At 41.2% G+C, this 25,811-nt stretch overlaps 1 protein-coding gene across 2 annotated transcripts in view; it reads left to right on the top strand.

Moving 5' to 3' along the window:
• Positions 1-25,811, top strand: part of piezo1 (piezo type mechanosensitive ion channel component 1 (Er blood group)) — a 157,145-nt gene that overhangs the window by 101,065 nt on the left and 30,269 nt on the right. For both annotated transcript variants that reach the window (XM_080036320.1, XM_080036319.1), the window contains exons 15-29: positions 498-646; positions 3,429-3,587; positions 4,781-4,887; positions 5,656-5,822; positions 7,961-8,137; positions 9,623-9,748; positions 12,252-12,452; positions 13,718-13,922; positions 14,266-14,370; positions 14,531-14,687; positions 16,698-16,941; positions 20,205-20,301; positions 22,730-22,895; positions 23,670-23,759; positions 24,681-24,763. In XM_080036320.1, coding sequence (XP_079892446.1) covers positions 498-646; positions 3,429-3,587; positions 4,781-4,887; positions 5,656-5,822; positions 7,961-8,137; positions 9,623-9,748; positions 12,252-12,452; positions 13,718-13,922; positions 14,266-14,370; positions 14,531-14,687; positions 16,698-16,941; positions 20,205-20,301; positions 22,730-22,895; positions 23,670-23,759; positions 24,681-24,763 — 2,233 coding nt within the window. The remainder of the gene's footprint in view (positions 1-497; positions 647-3,428; positions 3,588-4,780; positions 4,888-5,655; positions 5,823-7,960; positions 8,138-9,622; positions 9,749-12,251; positions 12,453-13,717; positions 13,923-14,265; positions 14,371-14,530; positions 14,688-16,697; positions 16,942-20,204; positions 20,302-22,729; positions 22,896-23,669; positions 23,760-24,680; positions 24,764-25,811) is intronic.

The following is a 25,811-nucleotide window of genomic DNA, read 5'->3' as shown; positions in this document are numbered from 1 at the left end:
ATTCTGCACGTTTTAAGTAGAAAGTCCAGATCAGACAATTAACAACTTATTAACAAATCCTTCTGCAATAACCTTCAGAATAGTGCTGAGAATGATTAGCCTCTTTAGAAGTTGAGATATTTGGGGCGCCCTTAGCTCAGTTGGTAGGGTGTGTTTCCGTATATCAGTTATAATAGTATGAAAGAAGACATATTACAGAAGAAAAATAGACATACATACATCTCAAAATTGACCAGTACTTGATAAAAAAACAATGTTTTGGCCAGAAATGCCTCGACTAAAGTGTTAATATCCAACAATCTATATGAAGCTAGCCGAGCTAAGGGTGTAAGGGCAGGGTGTCATACTGTATGGAATGTAAAGCCCACTGAGGCAAATGTCTATTTGTGATATTGGGCTATAGAAATCAAACTGATTTGATTTGATTTGATTTGATTTGATTTGATTTGATTTGATTTGATCTGATGAAGCCTGAATGACTTGTGCGTGTGCCCCAGGTGTACTACTCTCTGTGGAGGCGTCTGTTGAAGCTGTTCTGGTGGCTGGTAGTGGCCTACACCATGCTGGTTCTCATCTCCATCTACACTTACCAGTTTGAAGACTTCCCTGGATACTGGAGGAACTGCACTGGCTTCACAGAAGAACAGTATGTGTGTCTTCCTCTAACCTGTTCCATACTACATACTACATACTGCCCCCTGTCTCTTATTTAGCCGTATGGCCGTGTTGGGAATTCAGAATGGTTAGATTTGTTCAAACCTTTGTGTGGTATACAAATATTTGGGGCGACTGTGGCTCAGGTGGTGGAGCGGGTCGGCTGATGATCAAAGGGTTGGAGGTTCGATTCCCGCCCTGCTACTTGTGTCATGGTTGTTGTGTCCTTGGGCATGACACTTCACCCACCTTGCCTCATGTGAATGTCGATAGTAAGCCTGCTATCGGTGTATGAATGTGTGTGAATGGTAACGTGGGAATGGGAACAGGTCTCCCTTGAAAAAGAGTCTCCGGTCTCAATGGGATTTACCTGTATAAATAAAGGTTAAAAAAATATATATATCACAGACACTGCTTCTTAAAAATCAAAAAGGAAGGCTTTATTCACTTAGGCACGTTGATTAAGATGATACAACTGTTTACTTCTTATTAATCAGGTGTTTCTTTTTCTCTGCATGGTTACAGTTTTTTTCGATCGCTAAACCACAGTGAGCACAACTGGAACGACAAGTGCAAAACTCTAACTACACTATGCACAGCAGCGGTTCATGTGGACCAAACTCTAGATCGTTTTTCATTGCTTAAACACAATTTTCAAAACTTTACACACTTATCTCATGGCTTAACCACACAGCCTGCAGAACATTGTGGATTTCTAGCACTTTGTTCAAATGCTAACACACTGCTGTCACAATTGTAGACCACACATTCAAAACAGAATGGATATCAGCCTAGTGCATTTTAAACACTAGTGATTGCAATTTCAACCGAAACACTAAGAAGGTGACTTGTTTTAGACTTGTTAGTGAACATACTGTATATACAGTATAGGGAAAGCTCAAAAATAGGAAGACAGGTTGTTGGAGGGAGAAGAGAAGCAGTGAGACTGGATGTGTGGAGGAAGACCTAGAAGACATTGAGCTGTAATGACTGATGAAATACAGTAAGGGCTACACTGATAGACCCTGTTGTGAATCATGGTCTCTCATTGAGAGAGGCAGGGTTGAGAGTGCAGCGCAATCTGCAAAGATCTAAAGTTGCATCTGTAATACGAATTTTCAAGCAAACAAAAACGTAAGAGTTGCACCCTTACAGTAAATGACAACATTACAGGAATTGATTTCTGTATTAGAATTATAGAATATTTACACAGATAAATACTACATTTGGAAATGTTTTCAATAAAATATACAGAATATGTATCTATTGAAGCAATTTCTGATTTAAATTTATTTTTGTTATCTAAAAAAAATGGTTTGTTATAAAATAAACTATTTCATGTGAAAGAATTTCACTCATTCATCAAAGAAAATATAACCCAATTTGTGTGAAGTAAATCAAATTATTCAAACTGTAAAGATTAAAAGTTTGTAATTTGTGTATTGGGGTTTGATGCTAGTGTTTATACTCTGAGGGTGTATTCACACATGCCGTGTTTAGTTCGGTTGAAACGAACTCAGATGCACTTCTGCCTTTGGTGCGCATCTTTCAGACAGGTGTGAATACAGCAATCGCACTCGGGGGCGGACCAAACAAACGCTCCGAGACCCAGCTGAAGAGGTAGTCTCGGTACAAACGCACTCTGCTGCAGTTCGTTTGTGGTGTGAATTTGTCCGGACTCGATCCGACCCAAATGCAGGAGGCACTGTGCCTTTTCTGTCTTTTCTTTTTTAATAAATTGCAGTCAGCTTCACATTATGGGAAAGTGTTGTTGTCGCCATTGTTGGGACGATAAGTTGTGGTTTGACCGGGAGCCCAGAACAATATATTACATTTGATTGAGAGGACGCATAAAAATGCTGAATGTGTTAAGCAATCAGATGAAGGAGAGGGGAGCGTCACCCGCACAGTGCCTACAGGTTCATGCTGTGCAAGAAGTGTGTGTTTTTATTTTGCTTCCCATGTACGGGACCGTCAATACTATCCCCGTGTCAGTTTGGAGCTGAACTGCGCCGACCCAGTTTATAGGCTACACAGCTTAATCAGCTGAGTGTCAGCTTGAGCCTATTCTTCTCGCGAGCCGCGCGTCCAGCACCAAAAATACAGTAAAAATGATGTTTCATATCGTAGGCTACACGCCACATAACGTGGCATTGACATAGGGCTACATATTATAACCATATGAAACAACAATAATTTGATGTTTTTCCTCTTTATTTATAGGTTAGATGTAGGCATTTTTATTATTTTTAACCCCATATTATATCAATATTATATTTCGCAGTTTTAACTTCGTGCTTCCTGCTTCTCTCCACCCCAGAATGTCTGTCCAATGAATGAATGACCTCAGCTCACGTGTGGTTTTGCTTCGTAATGCTGGTTCACTTGCAAAAGGGGCAATATGAAAGTGGACCACACCAAACAAAAAAAATCAAAACTCAATTTGGTCTGGACCAAAGCAAGTGAACTAGCGGACTTTCCCAGTGTGAATACACCCTGAGTGTGTTCTGAGTGACAGTATGTGTTGTCTCAATGAGGCTGGTTCATAGTGTTTGCTGCACTGAACCTGTTTTGCAGGTGAAGTGAACTGTTCAGCTCCAGTGACTGTTGGTAGTGCAGACTGTAGTTAGAGTTTTGCACATTGAGCTACAGTTGTGCCCACTGTGGTTTAGCGATCGAAAAAAACCTGTAATTTAGCAATGAGAGAGATATACAGTATAGGTTTGAAAGTGTATAAATCATGGAGTATTGGTTGTCATTGTGTGATCCATCAGGCTGGCGGACATTGGACTGGAGACGTTTGCTCTGTCGGAGCTCTTCACCAGTATACTGATCCCAGGCTTCTTCCTGCTGGCCTGTATCCTGCAGCTGCACTACTTCCACAAGCCCTTCATGAGAATCACTGACCTGGAGCATGTCACACCCAGACGCAAGTAAAGACTACTTACATCCTCCCTCCTACATACTCAACATGTATATACTCCATACTGTCTACTTAACAATCGATCGTGTATGCGAGGTGCGTCGACACATTTACACTGAAGTATACTCAAGCAGAAAATAATTTCTTCTTCTTCTTATAAGATTCCGGCCGTTTAGACGCTGTTTGGCGTATTACCGCCCTCCACAGATTAGATATAGAACTAGATTTTTACATACAGGCCTGTGTTGTGCAGGATATGCAGAATTGTAAATAAAGAATAAAAAAAAAAACTTTCCTTGTCGTTTGAATAGACGCAATGCATTGTGGAGCGGTGGAGTAGGAAAAGTATTCAATCCATCCATACACAAAATCTTCCCAGAAGTTAGTACTCATCCGGGAATTTCTCGTCTACACAAACTGGCATACACAACTGTCACATACTCAAATTGACATCAAAATGAGTATGAGTAGGACGTTAGTATGGCTTTCCGAACACAGCCACTTTCATACTGAAATAGGAGTATTTATTGTTATTTTTTTGTAAATCTTTGTGCAATTTATTTGACTGAGTCCTCTTTCTATCCAATGTTTAAATGAACTGACGAAGATATTAAAAGTTATCATAGACATAAGCACGGCGCTCAATCTCTTTTTAGATTCTACTATGTGATATGCAGAGGATCCTCTTTGATCCACTGGATGTTTGGCATCCTCAATATTCAAGATGGTTTATTTCTCATATGCACATTAACAAATACAGCAGCAGTCATTGGCAATACAATTCTTAAGTCCCAGGCTCCTCTCAACAATGTGATATAGAAGAAGAAAAACACAAGTGAAGAGAGCAACACCTGAGACACAGATAAACACAACAGTAGAGCAAGGACACAGTGCAGATAGAAAGTGTAGAGATGAGGTGCACCGTATAAATATAAAGACACTTTAGAAGGAATCAGAATTAGGTATTGCCTAGCAATTTCATATATCGTTAGCCTCATAGCATAATTGCCTAAATCATATTTACTCTACTCTACTTTTACTCTACATCTACTCTACTCTACATCTACTTTTCGTTAGCCTAATAGCATAATTGCCTAAGTCATATTTTAAGGGTTATAGAGTATGGGTAAAGTAGAGGTAATTATGCTATGAGGCTAACGATATTTCCTTTTGCAAGAACTAATGAAGTAATCTTCCTCCCAGGGTGAATAGCAGTGAGCGTGCTGAGGACAGCGGCTCTGCTAACGTGCCTGTCAACTCTGAAGAGGAGGAGCTGGTGACTGACGCAGACCAGGAGTCTGAAGTGGAAGGTAAAAGAAAAAAAAGAAATTCAGAAATTGTTAGCCTCATAGCATAATTGCCTAACTCCTATTTACTCTACTCTACATCTACTCTATTCTACATCTACTCTATTCTACATCTACTCTACATCTACTTTACCATACTCTATAACCCTTAAAATATGACTTAGGCAATTATGCTATTAGGCTAACGAAAAGTAGATGTAGAGTAGAGTAGATGTAGAATAGAGTAGATGTAGAGTAAAAGTAGAGTAGAGTAAATATGATTTAGGGTTATTTATGCTATGAGGCTAACGAAATGAGTAATACTAATATTTTCCATTGTTCATGATTACAAATACAAACTACTATCCTGAGCCCATTCTAAACGAGGATGGTCCTGTTTTATTTAGTAGCATTATTACCTATGGACCTGACCACTGTGTCACCTGGTTGTATGAGATCAATGCCACACTTCATGAATTGAATTATATCACCATGAATCAATACCAAATCATTTATAAAGAACCTGGAACCAAACCTAAGACTAGAATATGTTTGTAAACCAAACTGTGGGCCCTGCTGCTGTAAACAACAACAGTGAAACAGTCACTTTTAAGGACGCTTTCTAACTTCAAACAGTGTTCCAGGGATCACATTTTACCTGTGAGGAAAGCTTGTTTATTATGAGACTATACCTTTAAAAAAAAGGTCACTTCTCTGACACACCCAAAGTTACACAGTGCACCTTTACTTGACTTGTGTCTCTGTCTGTCCCCCCCCCCCCCCCCCCTCCAGTGGAGCTGGTGCAGAGTAAGTGGGGTCTGGTGATGGACAGGCTTCTGGTTCTGTCCACACAGTTCTCTGAGCACCTCACCACAGTGCAGGTGTTCCTCTGGAGGCTTCTGGAGCTCCACATCCTCAAGATGGTGGCCTTCTTCTCCGTGTGGGTCGCACTGGAAGAGGTAACGGCAAGGGACATGAGAGCTGGTGTGTGTGGTTGTGCGTGTGCGTGTGTGTGTGTGTGTGTGCGTGCGTGTGTGTGTGTGTGTGTGTGTGTGTGTGTGTGTGAAAGGAGTGAGATGAAGAATTAATGAATCACTGTACAGCAAATCAGACCCTCTAATCCAGAGGTGGAATGTATCCAAATACAGGAACTCAATTACTGTGGTTTAACTAGGCTACACATTTCAGAACATTTACTTGACTTGAATCTTTTCTATTCATGCTACTTTCTACTTGCACTCCACTACAATTCAGTGGGGAATATTCTAGTTTTTACTCCGCTACATGATAACTTATCTAGTTACTTTACCAATTGAGATTTTACGCAAACGAAACAATTTAAAAGTTTTTTAACAGAACGTCAAAAATGTATTTAGTATTTTTAAATAGTAATTTTTAATGCAAATATGCCAAACATGCTTTCAATCATTTACATTTTTACAACGCAAACAAATCAATGAATTAACAAAAAAAGGAATAAATACTTAAAGCAACAATTAAAATAACATTTATTTTCTGCTTATTTCCAGCTACAAATCCTGCTTTTACATTAATGCATGAGTAATAATAATCTCATTTGAAATAGTGTCAGTGTGTGTGTGTGTGTCTGAAAGGTTAACAGAATCATTTAATAAATGCCGTGGATACCGTTATAACAAATGCCTGGTGCGTGTTACAGCTTAAAGCTTAAAATACCTTCCAAGTGAATGACATGCGTTCTTTTCCCTCATTTGGAACGTAGATTGTGATGTGTTCAAGTGCTGTCAGTTAAAATCAGTATTTTGGCTGAGGTAACGTCATAGTGATTTTTAGTTCAATGTAATCTTTAAAATGTAGCAACTAGTGCTGTCAAGACATTCAAAAAATTCATCTAATTAATTACAGGCTCTGTGATGAATTAATCTAAATGAATCGCATACTTTTATGACACTTTTATACCTGTTTATAAACAGCTGTATAGCCTACTACAGTTTGTTTCTCTCTCTCTCTCTCTCTCTCTCTCTCTCTCTCTCTCAACGTCTCTCGTAACTTCTGTCTCCACAACAGACAGCGCTGCACTGCCACAGATGCCTATGCCGATTCATTCCCCATCGTCGTACTCATAGGGAAAAATATTGACACACATACACACACACACGCACACACACACACACCTACACACACACACACACGGGGCGGGTGTCCGTTTAGCGGGAGACGAGACAGCTAGCAAACAAATTGTACTGCACGGAGGAAGATTGAGAGATACTTTTGAACCTACATTGTTGCACCCACTAAATCAATAATGCACAGACACTGCGGAGAATAAAGTAAGATGTCTTCCTACCTTCATGCTAATTTGCCCGAAGCATCCCATAAACCGTCCATAGAGCCCTCGGCCCCGCCCTTTCCCCCAGCTTCTCTCTTTACTTTTATCCCTTTCACCCGTGCGGGCTGTGTATGCAAGCTACAGGTGCAGCTCAGTGCAGCTGCACACCACTTTTGCACCGGGTCAAAGGGCATTATAGAAGTGCGATTAATCTGCGTTAATTTTTCTGTGATTAATTTAGATTAATTAATCTAAATTAACGCGTTAATTAATAATAATGGATTGGATTTATATAGCGCTTTTCAAGCCACTCAAAGACGCTTTTCCAGGTTCCATTCATTCACACACAGTCATACTGGTGGTGGTAAACTACCATAGTAGCCACAGCTGCCCTGGGGCAGACTGACGGAAGCGTGGCTGCCATTCAGCGCCTACGGCCCCTCCGACCACCACCTCAAACATACAGCAGTCATACACATTCACACGAGGCAAAGTGGGTGAAGTGTCTTGCCCAAGGACACAACAACCATGACACTGGTGGCAGAGCGGGGATCGAACCGCCAACCCTTGGGTCATTGGCCAACCCGCTTAACCACCTGAGCCACGGTTGCCCCCGAATTTGACAGCCCTAGTAGCAATAGAAAGACTAATACCGGAACATAATACTGTATGCCGGGGAATCATTTGGGGAAGGTTTAAAGGTATTAAAAAATGGATCCCGCCCCAAACGTACTTGACATACATGTCTTTGTATTGCACTCTGAGCTGTTTGTGTGTGTGTGTCTGTAGCCCTCTGTGATGAACCTAGTGCTGGTGGTGCTGTGGTCTCTGGCCATGCCCTACGGTCGCTTCAGGCCCATGGCTTCATGTCTGTCCACTGCCTGGGTCTGTGTCATCATCATGTGTAAGATGCTCTACCAGCTCAGTGTGGTCAACCCTGTGGAGTACTCCAGCAACTGTAGCCTGGTAAGACACACGCACGCACGCACACACGCATGGACACACACACACACACGCACATACGCACGCACACACACACGCACGCATGCACATACAACAGTGTGCCCGTGGATTTAGGTTCTGATATTCAAGGTCTTAAAAAGTATGGTATTGTTGGAGGGGAGGCAATTATATTTGAACAGGGGCAGAGTGAATGAGTGTGACTTTTTTTTTAAATATATTTTTAAATGTTTAGTTTTTTTATGTTTTATTTGACCAGTATTTTCTATCCTTTCATGATAATCCGGCAAGTCCAACACAACGCTATGTGGTATACACTGTCCATTTCAGTTGCAGCGGTATTAGTATTCATTTTTCCTTATAGAGGTCTTAAAAGTCATATCATTTATTCTTTAAAAATGTGCAGATGCCCTGCGCGCACACACACACACACACACACACACACACACACACACACACACACACACACACACACACACACACACACACGATGCATCAACAATATACAGGCATGATGGCATAATTCAGTTAGCCTGCCTCCCTGGTTAGCCTGCCTCCCTGTAACTTCTCTAATGTAATAAAATAAATACTCTGAATTGTAATTGACTAGCTCAGTGGGACAGCAGTATTTCTGTATGTGTCTCTCACCTACAGTACACACCACATCAAAGACCAAAGCTTTATATGAACAACGAGTTGACACTTTAGTGCTGCGTTCACAGAGGCTTCAGCTGCTCCTGTGGTGAAGCTAATAGCTGCTAAACACTTCCACATGTTAGCTGTTGGCTAGCTCTGCTCTATGGAATTATGTGTCTGGGTCTGCAATCAGAGCTGTTTACAAGGCAACAGGCTGGGGCTTTCCATGCTCACGCTCAACCAGTTTCAGTCTCTGTAGCCTTGCATAAGAAATGGATATATGATGGAAATAGTTCCAGTATGTGTGTTCAAAAGTGTGCTTTATGAACACTAACAACTTTAAATCTTGCTGTAGGCCTATGTATTTAGAGCACTAGATGTGGGTTCCTGTGAAATATATATGGATATTCTGTGTACATTTGACCCACAGTGAGATATCTGAACCACTCCAGACCCTCAGCAACTGATTCCAAACAGAGACACACAAGCCCTGCGTTCCAATCCCCATACTATATACTATTTACTACGCCAGAAAAAGATTTAGGATCTCCCAATACATGCACGTCAATTGTAGTATGCTGTAAATACACAATTGCCCCACTAACTCCAATAGTATTTTGGAGTATTCATCTTTATTCTTGACATTTCTCGACACAATGAAAATAAATCTTCCTTATCTGATTTTTTAAATAAATCCATTCCAACACCAGTGAATGTATTGAATAGATAACTCCATATGTTACCTCTGTGTGTGGAAGCTGTTTTACATCAAGGGTATAACTGGTCATCCCCTTGAATAAATGCTGTGTTCTATAGGTTTTTAAGTGTGTTTTGTTTCCTCTTTTTTCCTCTCAGCCTCTAGCCAATGAAACCAACCTGCTAGCAGAAGAGATGGTCAACTCCTCTCTGTACAGGGAGCCAGTGGACCCAGCCAGATGGTTTGGGATCAGGAAGGATGCCACAGTACTGGGATACAGCAAGGTATTCTTATCAATACTCTTATTGTTCCGTAGTCCAAACGATGAGGCTTGCGTTAAAGAAATATGAAGGTGTATTGAACTCTGAGATCCTATGTAGTATACATGTGCAAAAAAATTTAGAGATCGGTTCATCCTAGCCTGAGAAAAGGCAGACATTTTTTATTGTCTTTTCCATGCGTGACATCACACATGGGGAAATGTAGGGTTAGGGATTAACAGGACAGCTGGGCCAAGGGAAGACAAACCTCATTCATTATATTATAATAGCGATTTTATAATGATAGAATGTTGTTTCCGTATAGGTGAAGTATTCCTTTAAGTTCCCAGTGAGCAACTTTACTGTTACTGTCACTTTAAGTTTCATAGGCTGTGAAGAAATGCAGAGGACCAATCACAGGTTTTCCTTTCTAGAACAGTTTTGTACTCCCCCTCCTCCCCCCAACATTTCAGAAAATAAAATAGAAATTGGCTCATATTTTGCCACGTCCCAATCTAAAACTGTAATTAAAGGCGTACACACCGATTTGTAATCCAGATTTTTTTTTAATCTAAATCAGCTCATATCTACTCACCATCCGCTACCTGTTCGTAGTGTGTGCACGCTGAAAAAAAGTCTGGTGTTAACATACAGCCGTGGCTCCACTAAGGTTAATCTATAAAGCCTGGCTCAGTGCAAGCAGCTGGACATGTTTTAAACTAACCGTGGACAGAATATGGTGGACTGATGTTTTTTGGGGCACAATCATAGCTCTGAGCCTCAAATATTGCAGCAGTTAGTATAAAAAAAAACGTTTCCCTATACGCTCACTGGAGATGTCTTACTCTACCTTAAGTTGGCCAGTGCTACAGACACAGTTCAGTCAATACTTTGTGTATAAATGATAATAATGTATTCATTATTGAGGTTTGACTTCCAACCAAGAACTCTTAAAGCTCCCATATTATACACTTTTCGGTTCTATTTTACACCATATTATATGGTCTTAGTGGTCCCTAATACGTTCTATTATACACCATATTATATGGTCTTAGTGGTCCCTAATACGTTTTTCTTCAATTGTTTGCTGAAAAAAACTTTCAGATAATTTATTGTACTATGCTGATGTTCAGTTAATCTCACAATGGCCTATTTTTTAAAAAGTGCTGCAGCTCCCCTCGTAAATATACAATCTTTGAGCTCCCCCCGCCCCCTGTCCGGAAGCGAAGCCAGATACGCCTCGCCCTCTGTCTGTTTGTAAACAATGATGACGTATAGCCTGTTAGCTCAGTTAGGTTTAGCCTACCCATGAGAAGAACAAAGTCTAGTGCTAGTAACGCACTTTGAACAGTTTGACATGACCTATCCTTGTCTACATGAAAGACTATGTTCATACAGATGCACTGACAGCCACACGCTAATGGAAACGGCATGTTCACAATAAAAATGCTGCAAAAGATGGAGGCTACTGTGAAGCTAGCTCGGGAGCTAGCTGCTAACAATACCACTAAAATCAGTGAAAAAAGTATCTTCAAAGTCAGACTTCTTCAGTATACTTTCCAATCCTTTGTCCTGTTAAAAACGAGGCATTTCCAGACTGGTGTGGGGAATAGGAATATGTTTTTATGAGCAAAAGCTGAATGCTTGTCCCAAAGCTAATAGCTATACACCAGTCAGGCAAAAATACCAATAAAACATTTATTTCAGTTTCACTGTTTGAAAAAAAGCACAAGTCGCTTCCTTTCCGTTGTGTTATTAAAAACGAGGCTGCTGTGGTTAAGATAAATTAGTGGATTATGCAACATTCATCATGTTTTGCCATACTACAGGCATCTTGTCGCTTAGCAACAAGCAAACAACATGGGGGTGAAGGAATATTTTTCAGAGGATCTCGGGCCGTGGACCAATAAGAAATAGGGGTGTGGGCTGCACAGTGGAAGCTTCTGGCTTTCCAGTTTTTGACGTCAGAAACGAGGAGAATTCTGACTGGAGTATATTGGGGGGGAGGGGTGGGGGTTTCAGAAAAGGGGAGAGTGAGAAAAGGAGAGATTGTTATTTTTTTTTGATATTTTGGCAGTCTCTAGGCACACCGTGGACCCATGGATATGTTAACACATTTAAAAAGTGCATTTAGCATAATATGTGACCTTTAATCTATTCATTCATACTCAGACTGCACATCAAAATGCCTTAAAATGTCCAAATCCAGTTCTGTGCATGTTGCACATATTGTAAATACTGTTCACCACATTGCACATGTTTAATTGATCTACTTTTTACCTTCAATTCTATTTTTATATATAGCCTTTTATTTTGTACCCTTGCACTATTTAGTATTTAAAATGTATTTAATGTAAATATTATATATATATATTTATCCTTACCTTATTCTACTCTATTTCATGTTATTGTTCCTATTGCACCGTGGGTCGGAGATAATCGCCATTTTGATTCTTATGTATCAGATCAGACAATAAAGTTTGACCTGACTTGACTGCATGGTGATGCTGAGTGTTCCTGTGTGCAGAACCATCTGATAGTGCTGATGTTGTTGGTGTTTGAGGCGACAGTGTACCGTCACCAGACCCACCACTACAGCCAGCTGCAGCGCTCTCCCCCCACCATCCTGGCTCTGTTCCCCTGCACCACACGGGACACTCTGGACCAGGGCCTGCTCCACTGCCTCAAGTACCTGCTCAACTACGCCTTCTACAAGTTTGGCTTGGAGGTACAGTTAGCTAAGAGACATCTCTTCATCACAATTCTATTTTCTATTTTCTTTTAACATCGATGTCAGGGGACTACAGATGAAAAATATCCTTTTGGCTAATTCTGGCATTTTTTACCCATGTATGATCATGTGTTTTATTCATTTGCACTGTCCCCTTTCTAGATAAACTGAATTTAATTGAACAAAACCATGGCCTTTTGGACTGGAAAATAATGGATTAAAAAAATTACATTTTAGGCGAGACAATGCAGGTGGTTAAGGTCATTTTTTTCAATGTATAGATATCATCATACACTTTGTCAGTTGTTGATTGACTTTTAAACAATTGTTTTGCAGGTTTTTTTTCTGAAATGTTTGCATAAATATGCACATTTGGCAAAATATAACTTATTATCTCTACATTTGCATCTCTTTAAAAAAACATATTAGTCTCAGACGTTTAAACAGATTATGGATACAGCCTTTTCTTAATTTCATATATCAAAAGATACAATGTACAGGCCATGCATGTTTTTAAGAAGAAAATGTATCATAAATCTGGTGATTAACAACATATGAACAAATTATTATTGAAAGTTAAGTTAACATTAGTGAGATATTTGATTCTTAGTATTAAAAAAACTAATGTTGAGATTATGGCTGTTAAAGATGGTTTGAAAAAATAAATATACAGTCACAAACAGTCTAGGCTTAGTCAAATTAAAACCTAAATGTAAAACATTTTTAGAAGACATTTAAAGCAAAATCGACAACAATCTCAAAACTGACCACTGCTTGAAAAAAACAATGTGTTTGCCTGCAGTGTCTCACCTTTAACAAGAAATCTGTTGTAAAAATAATGGATAGGTTTTATATAGCGCTTTTCAAGGCACTCAAAGACGCTTTACAGGGTTCCAGGTTCCATTCATTCACACACAGTCATACTCGTGGTGGTAAACTACCATAGTATCCACAGCTGCCCTGGGGCAGACTGACGGAAGCGTAGCTGCCATTCAGCGCCTACGGCCCCTCCGACCACCACCTCAAACATACAGCAGTCATACACATTCACACGAGGCAAGGTGGGTGAAGTGTCTTGCCCAAGGACACAACAACCATGACACTGGTGGCAGAGCGGGGATCGAACCGCCAACCCTTGGATCATTGGCCAACCCGCTTAGCCACGGTCGCCCCCAAAAAAAGATCTTTCCATTGCAATCATGTAAGGATCTACTGTATGTTTTCTATTCTAATCTTCAAATACCTCCCCCTCCTGTTAAAAGATTTGTTTCCTGCTGACGGTGAACGTGATTGGTCAGAGGATGAACTTCCTGGTGATCATCCATGGCTGTTGGTTGGTTGCCATCTTGGTGAGGCGGCGGCGTGCAGCTATGGCAACCATCTGGCCCAAATATTGCCTCTTCTTGTCTGTCTTCATGATCTACCAGTATCTACTGTGTGTGGGCATACCACCTGCTCTCTGTATAGGTGAGTCCTGCTGGAAGCGTTAAAGGTGCACTTTGTAACGCACCTTAGGCCAATTCTAGGTACTTCACTCACAAAGTCTGGGTATGAAAAGTTGTGTGTGTGTGTGTGTGTGTGTGTGTGTGTGTGTGTGTGTGTGTGTGTGTGTGTGTGTGTGTGTGTGTGTGTGTGTGTGTGTGTGTGTGTGTGTGTGTGTGTGTGTGTGTGTGTTTATAGAGCTTATGAGTACCATCCAGTTCAGTGCTTTTGCCACAAAGTTAAATTATTATCACATATACAATGAATGTTGTTGTGCAAAGCTAACTAGTTCTACCTATATTTCATGCGTGTGCGTGCGCTGCTGTAGACTACCCATGGCGCTGGAACACTCCGGTGTTGATGAACTCAGCTCTCATTAAATGGATCCACCTGCCTGACTTCTACACGGTGCCCAACTCCCAAAACCTCATAGGTCAGTTTGTATATTCATATGTCTTTGTCTGCATCTGTATGTCTGGCTGAAGTCAATTCATTTATTTATTTAACAGAAAAGCATACCTGATAATGAGTGGTACATTGTGTGTCTGTGTGTGTGTCTGTGTGTGTGTGCGTGCGTGCGTGTGTGTGTGTAGCGGACTTTGTGCTGCTGATGTGTGCGTCCCAGCAGTGGCTGGTGTTTGAGTGTGAGCAGACAGAGGAGTGGATGGTGCTGGCAGGAGAGAACACAGACCAGCCAGACCCCATGGAGGGGCGGCTCTTCAACCCCGCACCCAACTTCATCAACTGCAGGTAGGCTATGCTGGAGCACAGTGGACCCTCACACAAGTCAAGAGAGCAACACCTGAGACACAAATACACACAACAGTAGTGCAAGGACACAGTGCAGAGAGAAAGTGTAGAGATGAGGTGCACCATATAAATATAAACTAGAATCCAAATGAAGTTATATTAAAGGTGCTGTAAGCGGAATGGTTCTTTTAGCTAACTTCCTCTCAGTGACTGCAGTTAGCAGTCCCCTCGCTCGTCCCTATGTCACCATATTAATGCACTGCGGTCTTCAAGCAGCGAGTTATCTTGCATCATCTCGGATCCATAAGTGTGATAAAACATGATAAAAACCATCAAAACAGACATTGGGAAGGATTTTTACCTGCTCCGCCATTGTAGGCGAATACACATTCACCCATCTGTTGCTCTGCGGTTGCACCGGCAGTGAGACGGGTGTCGGTTTGTAGCGTTCTTTCTTCTGATTAGATACTACTTTCGGGATCCCCGAGCAGTTTAATTTGCCGATTACATGCAGAGCGGGTGACTGAGAGATCGGAGGTATGAAACGTGTACACTATATAAGTGATCACTGTATGAATATAGAGCGATTTAATACTGATATTAACCTAAATATATCGCTCACTTCACCTTTAAATTCAAATGAAAAGTTTGGGCAGTAATAAGTTAATACACCGTATCCCAGGGTATTACTATCATCATGAAAAATGAGTCGTGTTGTGTAATGCGCGGTGCATGTTTATAATAAATGCCTTCAGAGTGTGTGTGTGTGTGTCCAGTAGCAGCACCAATTTGAAGATCCTATAAAAGTGATGACAGAACTCCTGTGAATGATGGAGCCCTAATGTGTCAAATAAAGAACCTGTCTAAAGAGGACAAAGCTAGTTTGACGAAGCGACAGCAGCAAATGTTAGTCCTTAATACATGTTTTGTGTATTTTGAATAGCATCTTAAATAGAAATATGTAGCCTCAGATAGTTCTGTAGGTAGACTCAACTATGTCATTCAGATTAGGAGACACTCAGACTCATGATCAGGTAAATAAACTAATAAGACTTCAACAGGACTTCGGCACAATAACGGATAAGCGAAGCCAGATAAAAACACCTAGATAACTTGTTTATAGTCAGCATTCTACCTGCATGTATACAGGATCACATATCGCACGGAGTTTGCGTTCTGCGCTTGCTCGAGAGTTCCATGTCAGGGTTTCAAAAGGAAGTGGAAGGAGACGACGTGATAAATAGTAGTGCTGTTGCAAAGGAACCGGATGTGGCTCTATAACCACTTGTTGAAAGGCCTACAGCGCCACCTAGCATAGCGGAGTCAGCCACGCTCTGGCCATTTATCGAATATTTGAAAGGCCATGTATACTCAGAGAAGTGACGCGGTCCGTTCGAGTAGCAAGTTCGGTATTTGTCTTAATCCAATCCAGTTGTCCCATGGAAACGCACTGACTGCAGTCTCTTATCTAATCTATTTCTTATCAACCAACATATTACTGTCGGCAGATGATCTGGCTTTTGTTTGAGTCACTATAAACAGAAACCTGTCATCAACATGGCCCATTGAATGTTTAGAACAACAGGAAAGACCTGTACTCTCAGTCCCTCCCTCATTTCTCTCACAGGAAAAAAGTCAATCAAATCTGTTTCTTGATCATGATCAGTAGCGATTCTAGACTCATTTACCAAGGGAGGGGGGAGGGCAGACTCGGGCCCAGTTGCTTTGTCAGAGGGGCACATTCAACTCGGGGCCAAAAATGTTTTAGTTCAGTATTTGTAACAGCACACACAAAAACACACAAAAGAAAAATACAATAATTCATAGATTCTAAGAAACTGCTTTGATGTCATTTGTATTCTTTGGTTATCACTTGTAAATACCTGTAAATGCTTTGTACCCATAAGACATTGTGTTAATAGAAAAAACAGGGGGGTCCAAGCTCAGTCCCCCCCCCCCCCTAGAACCAGCCCTGGCCATGACCTATCGCTCTCCCTGTCCCCCCTGCAGGAGTTACCTGGACATGGCTAAAGTCTTGGTGTTCCGTTACCTCTTCTGGTTCGTGCTGTCGGTGGTGTTTATCACAGGGGCCACCAGGATCTCAGTCTTTGGCCTGGGCTACTTGCTGGCCTGCTTCTTCTTCCTGCTGTTTGGCACCAAGCTGCTGGTCAAACCATCACGGACCCGCCTGGCCCTGTGGGACTGTCTCATCATCTACAACGTGGCAGTCATTATATCCAAGAACATGTTATCAGTAAGTACTCAGACCTAGCAGACTCTCTGCCGTGCTCTCGCGATACTAGAGAGACACTACGTGAGTCGTGACTGCGAACACAGTTTACCCGGAGGCTCCGGGCCGGAGCTAAGCTAAGAGAACAGTTTGACATGACCTGACATGATTAAAACCAGGGAAAACAGTAGCTTCAAAGTTTGAATTCTAAAAACGAGTCATTTTCAGACTGCTGTGGGGAGTATAAACAGCGTGTTATGAGCAAAACTTGGTGCTACAACAGAAGCTACATGGGCGCTAACGCTAAAAATAAGACTCAGACGAAAAAATAACCTAAAAGTACCACACAAATCAGTGAAAAAAATATCTTCAAAATTGACTATTAAGTTCCAATCCTTTGTCCTGGTAAAAACGAGGCATTTCCAGACTGGTGTGGGTAATAGAATTATGTTTTTATGAGCAAAAGCTGAATGCTTGTCCCAAAGCTAAATAGCTATACACCAGTCAGGCAAAAATACCAATAAAAAATTTTCTTTCAGTTTCACTGTTTGCAAAAACCCACAAGTAGCTTCCTATCCGTTGTGTTATTAAAAACGAGGCATAGACTGCTGTGGGTAAGATAAATTAGTGGAGTATGAGCAAAAGAATTCTGTGTTGGTGTATGTAACATTCAGGCTGTAGGCTACTATGGGCATCTTGTCGCTTAGCGGGGAAAGCAACATGGCTGTCGGTCGGAAAATTTTCCAGAAGATCTCATGGGATCTCGGGGCCGTGGACCAATAAGAAATGGGGGGTGGGGTTATCATAGACTACTGCACGGTAGAAATTTCTGGTTACTAATGTGGGGGGGGAAGCATCGGAAGCATGGACATATAAAGAAAATATGGGGATGTGGCTGTGCAGTTTATGACGTCATAAACCGCGAGAATTATGAACGGAGTATATTGGGGGGGAGGGGTGGGGGTTTCAGAAAGGGGGAGAGTGAGAAAAGGAGAGATTGTTATTTATTTATTTTTTTTGGCAGTCTCTAGGCACACCGTGGACCCATGGATATGTTAGAACACATTTAAAAAGTGCATTTAGCATAATATGTGACCTTTAAATGGGGAGTGAAAGACATTAACGTCAGAAAAATTAGGTGACAGTTTCCATTGTAGAGCATGATTGATTTATTACCAGATCCATTTTCCTCATGTGATCACAGTTTAAATTATTATATAATTTCTATATTCATATTAGGCTATTTAACGAGGCTCGTCTGTGACTTTGTGATCACGTGCAGCCGCAGAATTACATTTCCACCTGACAGAAATCTGTTCAGTGGCACAGACGTTTAAAAACTCCTGTTAATAAAAAAAAGAATGATACAGCCTACATACAGTCAACCCCGAAATTATTCATACCCCTGGCAAATTTTTACTTAAAGTTACTTTTATTCAACCAGCAGGTTTCTCCCAGAAGATAATAAGACCATGTACAAGAGGCATCATTGTGGAAAAAAAATAATAATTCAGCTTTTATTTACATTTGAACAAAAAGTGGCATGTCCAAAATTATTCATACCCTTCTCAATAATCAGTAGAAAAAGCCCTTATTGGCTATTGCAGCAATCAAACGCTTCGTATAATGACCAGCTCTTTGCATGTCTCAGCTAGTATTTTTGTCCATTCATCTTTATCAATGAGCTCCAACTCTTTCAGTTTGTAGGGACTCACTGCCATCACCCTGATCTTTAGCTCCCTCCACAGATTCTCAATTGGATTCAAGTCAGGACTCTGGCTGGGCCACTGTACAACGTAAATGTGTTTGTCTGTTAACCATTTCTTCACCACTTTTGCCGTGTGTTTTGGGTCGTTGTCCTGCTGAAATGTCCAATGGTGCCCAAGGCCAAGTTTCTCTGCAGACTGCCTGATGTTGTTGTTGAGAATGTTGATGTATTGCTCTTTTTTTCATGGTGCCGTTTACTGTGATTAGGTTCCCTGGTCCATTGACTGAAATACATCCCCCAAAGCATTAGGTTCCCACCACCATGTTTGACAGCAGGGATAGTGTTTTTAGGGTTGAAGGCTTCTCCTTTTTCATGCCAAATGAAGGATACATCATTGTGGCCAAACAATTACATTTAGTTTCATCTGACCATAAAACAGAAGACTTCTTCTTTGTCCAGGTGAGCATTTACAAAGTCCAAGTGGGCTTTTGTGTGAGCCAACATTAACCAGGATGATCCTAGGTTTATTTTTCACCTCTCAGTATCCACCTGGCCAGTACAGGTGTAACTTTGGTCCTCTGAGATTTCCCACCATGCGGAACTTCTTGTATTTTTTAATAATACGACAACGACCCAAAACACAAAGCAAAAGTGGTGAAGAAATGGTTAGTGGACAAACACATTAACGTTTACAGTGGCCAAGCCAGAGTTTGGACTTGAATTCAGTTGAGAATCTGTGGAGGGAGCTAAAGATCAGGGTGATGGCAGTGAGACCCTCCAAACTGAAAGAGTTGGAGCTCATTGATAAAGATGAACAAAAATACCAGTGGAGACAAAAGGCTGGTCAGCAATTATAGGAGGCGTTTGATTGCTGTAATAGCCAATAAGGGCTTTTCTATTAACTATTGAGAAGGGTATGAATAATTTTGGACATGCCACTTTTTGTTCAAATGTAAATAAAAGCTAAAAATATTTTTTTATTTTATAATTACTGGAATTGGAACGCAGGGAAGATGTTTACATGAGCAGAGATAAGATCTTGCTTTAGGTTTATGAAGGTATAATTAATAAACACTCAAAGATCAGCTTTCTACCCACGTACCAACAGAATTGCCTTAAGTCAATGAATTGAAGCTCCCACCTGTTCGTGCCTGTGTGTGCCTCTCTCCTCAAACATTTCAAGAGTTTGTTTGTGCTGGTCTGTGTTGCACCATTTTGGCCCCTTGATAGTTCACATGTTGGGTAACTGGCACAGTACTTCAGAGAGGAGACCTGTGAACTACATGCTGCAACAATATTTACTTAATATTTCACTGGCATCTCCACCAAGTTAAAAAACAGGAATGAATTCTAATGAGTATTGCTGCTGTATAAAGCAGGAAAACATTAACACAAGTTACAAACCGTAGAGCTGGCTCAGCTTGGTCCATTTACAACTTATTATAAATTGTAAATGTGTGTGTGTGTGTGTGTGTGTGTGTGTGTGTGTGTGTGTGTGTGTGTGTGTGTGTGTGTGTGTGTGTGTGTGTGTGTGTGTGTGTGTGTGTGTGTGTGTGTGTGTGTGTGTGTGTGTTTTCAGATCCTGGCCTGTGTGTTTGTGTTTGAGATGCAGAAAGGCTTCTGTTGGGTGATTCAACTCTTCAGTCTGGTGTGCACAGTCAAAGGATACTATGACCGTAAGGGCTTTTTATTTTATTTTTTTATTTTTTTTATTTTTTGTACGTTGTTGTTGTTTTGGTGTTCTTTATGTGCATTTGATAGAATACTAACATTTTGTAAAAAAAAAAGAAACGAGAAAAAGAAATGAACTTAAATGAACATTTATTAAAGAAACATAGACACAGAGAAAGGCTGTGAAATAAAAAGTGTCCATCTTCTATGTCCCCTGGCTTTCCCTGGTGATGGCTCTGTAACTCCATAAGGGACTTCTGGATCTCTGCCCAGCCATCTGTAATTATTAAAATAGAAAAAAATACGAGCTAAATATTTTTACAGATATGTATGTCATTAATCAGATTGATTCATCGGTCTACCAATTAATATCAATAATAATAAATACTCATAATTATACTGGGGCACACATTAGGAATAGCATCTATGTCATTTAGATCAAATGAATGTGTGCTCTTTGCTGTATATTTGACATTATTTAACAGAACAAGAACTTACAAAACAAATGTGAATTTGAGCTTTTAGTAACATTTTACATTAAGTGTACATTAATGAACTGTTAATATGTATCTATTTACAGTTGGTTAATGCTTAAGTATGCTCAGTTAACTAATGCTTAGTTAAGCATTAACTAAGCATAGCTGTTACTTAATGCTTAGTTAAGCATTAACTAAGCATAGCTGTTACTTAATGCTTAGTTAAGCATTAATTAAGCATAGCTGTTACTTAATGCTTAGTTCATGTGTATTAAACATTAACTATGCATTGAATAACTGTTAGTTAATGCTTATTGAATGCCTATTAAGCATTAACTAAAGATTAAGTAACATTCTATTGATGTACCCTTATTGTAAAGTGTTACCGAGCTTTCTATACATTTATATTTAAAGACATGACTATGGATTCAAGTGCTGATATAGTCATGTCTTTGATATGACAGCTCTGCATGCTATCGTATCATTAGTCCCACCTGACAGAAGCAGTGACAGACAGCTGTGTTGTGTGCAGCATGCCTTCCTTTCCACTCCCTCCACCAGACTCCATGGGGGGCCTACAGTGTGGCCGGCCCTAAACTATACAATGCTCTACCTCAGGGGCCACTCACACTAGGGCCGCGGCCCCGTGCCCGAGCTCATTTGCATATTAAAGTCTAGAACGTTTGGCTAGTGTGACCACGCCAACTTGTATTCCAGCACGGAACAGCCCCTTGGCCACGGCACACTTGGGAGAGGTGTGCCGTGGCCAAAGTACAGATGCTAATGAGATGACACGCGCACAAGCAAGCGCACAGGCGGCGTTCCTGACGTGAATTTATTAAGGATGCATTGTCCGTTAACGTCCGCTGCCTTTCCAGTCGGCACCAGAATTGCCCACCACTTGGACTGTAGCTACATAAAATGTGTGAGAATTTACGTGTGTGTAGGCCTAGGTGTGGGCTAATAAAAGAGGGAGAGAGCTAAATAGGTGAGCGCAGAAAGCAAAGCAAAAAGGTTTTCGTGTTTACTCGCGTTCGTCAGATGATTTTTTTTCTTTTTCCTCCCGTCAGCTGTCATAATACTGCCTTTACGCATGGCGGTGGAGACGAACACAAAACAACACACAACGGGACTCCGCGGCCCGGTGATAAGGAAACAGTAGCCTACACTAAGGTTTAACAAGAAACTTTATAAAGACACTTAAAAAAACGATCTCTGCCCATACAAAAAGGTCTGACTTGGATTACTTGATGGAGCGATCGATGTGTATAAAACCATCCGGTGCATGGTCTGATGACGGGCCGTTATATTAATAATAAACAGCGTGCTGCACAAATATGAGACTGTTCACCGCGACCTATTACGTCAAGGCTACATTTTTTTTTAAATTAAGGATTCTCGTTGCTCTAATTTGGAAGTGGAATATTTGACCGGATGAAAATATTCACAAACAGTCGCCTACAAGTAGACTACGCTCCGAATCCTAAACGCGCACGGTGACGTAGGCAAGGTGCAATCGTGCCCAGGCCACGAGCAGTGTGACCACGGGCCAGCTGGGGGAGAGGGGGGGGGATTCGTGCTGAATCTTCCTGCAGCACGGAACAGGCAAACGGCCCTAGTGTGAGTGGGCCCTCAGAGTGTGAATGCACCACAGTTGGCTCTTTCAAATCTCAGCTAAAAACATTCATGTTTCATTCTGCGATCCCTGATCTTTTCCTAATGCATTTTATTTCATTCACTTATTTGATGCTTTTAACGTTCTTATTGTTATCAATCTTATGTATGTGTACATTCATAGGCCTGATTCTTCTGTGTGTATTACTTAACATTTGTGTGTTATGTCATGTTGTGTCTTTTTTCATCTGTGAATGCAAAATGTGTCGTTGGGTGACTTGAAATAAACTGTACTGCATATATTTATTCTAATGTAGTGTTTGGGTGTCTTTGCCCCCTCCAGCCAAAGCAGTGAGTGATAAGACGTGCAGCCTGCCAGTGGAAGAGGCCGGCATCATCTGGGACGGCATCTGTTTCCTCTGTCTACTCATGCAGAGGAGGGTTTTCCTCAGCTTCTACTTCCTGCATGTGACCACAGAGCTGCAGGCTTCTGCCAAACAGGCCTCCAGGTACAACACACACACACACACACACACACACACACACACACACAGGCCTCCAGGTACCACACACACACACACACACACACACACACACACACACACACACACACACACGCACACACACACACACACACACAGGCCTCCAGGTACCACACACACACACACACACACACACACACACACACAGGCCTCCAGGTACAACACACACAGGCTAGCCTGGAAATCCAGACCTATATCTAGAACGATAGAGGGTCTGGCCACGATCAATAGACCTTCCCAACTCAAGGGGCGGCTCCTACTCGTGCATTTCAAATGCCACTGCACGCAATTGGATAGCACTACGACCAATCAGAGCAATGAACAAGGTGACATATTTAGCCCTGTTCATTTAGCGAACAGCAGGGTTAACTGTAAAATTAAACTTTTGCCGTGGTCGGTCAGCAAAACAGAACATTCCTCTTACTTGCTAATGAAAGATTTTAGTGCCGTCTTCCAAATCGTAAAGGGTCGAGGCCAAAGCCGTCTCAAACTGGAACAACATACCCACAGCCATCTCTGTTTACTATCACGGACATACCCACAGCCATCTCTGTTTACTATCACGGACATACCCACAGCCATCTCTGTTTACTATCACGGACATACCCACAGCCATCTCTGTTTACTATCACGGACATACCCACAGCCATCTCTGTTTACTATCACGGCTTCGGTTGTAATGGAACTGCTGTGTGTAACTGGCTGACCAAAGACACTGACAGATCTGTTTCTACCTTCCAGGGGCTTTGAGCTTTTCAAAGCCAGTATCGTCAAGAATATCAAGTTCCACCAACAAACGGAGAAGAAATCTCTGTCCCAGCTCAAGGGATCGTAAGTGTTAACAATGATGCATAGCCTATGTGAGCCATGTTAGGACTAAACAAGGAGAAGCAGCTTTCAGTTTTTATGCTCCACATATCTGGAACAAACTCCCAGAGAACTTGAGGTCTGCTGCAACTCTCAGCTCTTTTAAATCAAGTCTGAAGACTTTTCTGTTTCCATTTTAACCTGCAATATTTATTGTATTTAAATGTTCTATTTCTATTCATTAGCTTTTAAATGTTTTTCGCTTTCTAATGTGTATTATGTATTTTAATCTTGCCCCTGTAAAACACTTTGAATGGCCTTGTGTCTGAATTGTGCTATATAAATAAACTTGCCTTGCCTATATGTGTTTTGATGCATAGCCTATGTGTTTTGGGATCATTAGAAAATGTTAGCATGTGAAGACACACACAAACTGTTGATACAAAGTTGTAAGAACACTGTATCCTATAGTATTAAGATGTGAGCTTATTCAAAGCAGTGGCCTAGACCAGAGCAGGAGAAACAGAGCCATAGCAGAGGTCCAGGGCTTCCATATAGTGTTGACCATACTGTGTACTAAAGATACAACATGTTGGCAAATAAGCAAACATTTTTTTTGCATATTTGGTACCAACTTAATTTGTCTATGTATTGTCCAGTCCCCCTTTTTACAACAATGAACCCAATATATTTTTTTTCTAAGATTTTTTTTTTTGGCATTTTCAATGCTTTATTAATAGTGCAGAGAGACAGAGAAGAAATGGGGCAGAGACTAGGGGAATGACCGGATTCTAACCGCGTGTGCTGTGAAGAGGATTGATCCTCATGAGTATACCATAAGCATACCATTGACAAAGTATACCGTAGGCAAAATCCAACAGGCAGGTATACATAGAAGAAATGTTTTAGAAGAGGTTAAAGTTCCAGCCTTCTGTCTCCTCTCAGGATGCAGAGAATTCGCTCCAAGCAGCAGAAGTACAGAGACGGACCCCAGGCCAGTGGAGACTCCAACCAGGGCCACCCTGCTGGTAGGACTCACTAACTAGACACAGTACACATAATAATAATAATATATTTCATTTATATAGCGCTTTGCTCGCACTCAAAGCGCTTACATGTGTTCCTGCCCTGCCTCTCTCTGTGGCCACATCCCAATGTCCACCCTTACAGACTAACAGACTTTTTTTTTTTTTTAAGATTATGTTATTGGCATTTTCAAGTTTTAGTTGATATGGGGAGACAGAGATTCGAACCCGCGACCACTGCAACGAAGGCCTGAGCCAATATGGTACACGCTCTATCCACTACGCCACCGGAGCCCCCGACTCACAGACTTTTGAGGCACGCTCCCACTAAGTCAGTGAGGGCTTAGGGCTGTCCCACGGTCACATCATCAAGTCCACCAGGGCTCTCTATGTGCCCTATATGCACCCTTACCCTAAAGTTAGTCAGTTGGTCCGTCAGTGGGAATATAGTAATAGATTTGAACAGCTGTACACAACACAACATAAGCTCAAAACACATCACTGATATCTTTTTTTCTTCTAGTCTATTCTTTTTGACTTTCTCTTTCTCTCTCTTTTTCTTTATTGGTCATTATTATACAATGTTTTCAAGTGACAGTGAAGTCCATTTCTCCTGTTCTCCACTCGTTGTTACTGGAGAACATGTCACAACCTGTCTGCTCTTACTTAAAGCTGACTGGATCAGAGCTTGACCACTAGGTGGCAGAATAACTCTAAAACAAGCAGAGAGACTCAGAACCTGACATGTTCCCTGCTTTCCGAATCACATACTCTTTCTTTTTTCTATTCTACATACTACATCTGACGATAAAAATAATCTAGTTAGGATGCAGTATGCTACAATTGGGACATACTTTTACTTATTTTTTTCGTCATTACATTGCGCCTTGATCTTGCCTCTTGCTTTTATATCCGTCGCATCCCTGTTTGTTTTCATATGGGTGCTCCGTTGATGTGACGTCACTTCACGTGCGCACTGGATTTATGGGCCAGAATCGCCCAAATAGGATGCTGTTTTCAACACTAATAATCTTGGCCGGATGTAGTAGAC

Source organism: Ammodytes marinus, assembly GCF_949987685.1.
Source record: "Ammodytes marinus genome assembly, chromosome: 11".
In the NCBI taxonomy this organism is placed as follows: Eukaryota; Metazoa; Chordata; class Actinopteri; order Uranoscopiformes; family Ammodytidae; genus Ammodytes; species Ammodytes marinus.
This window is presented reverse-complemented; position numbering and strand designations above follow the sequence as displayed.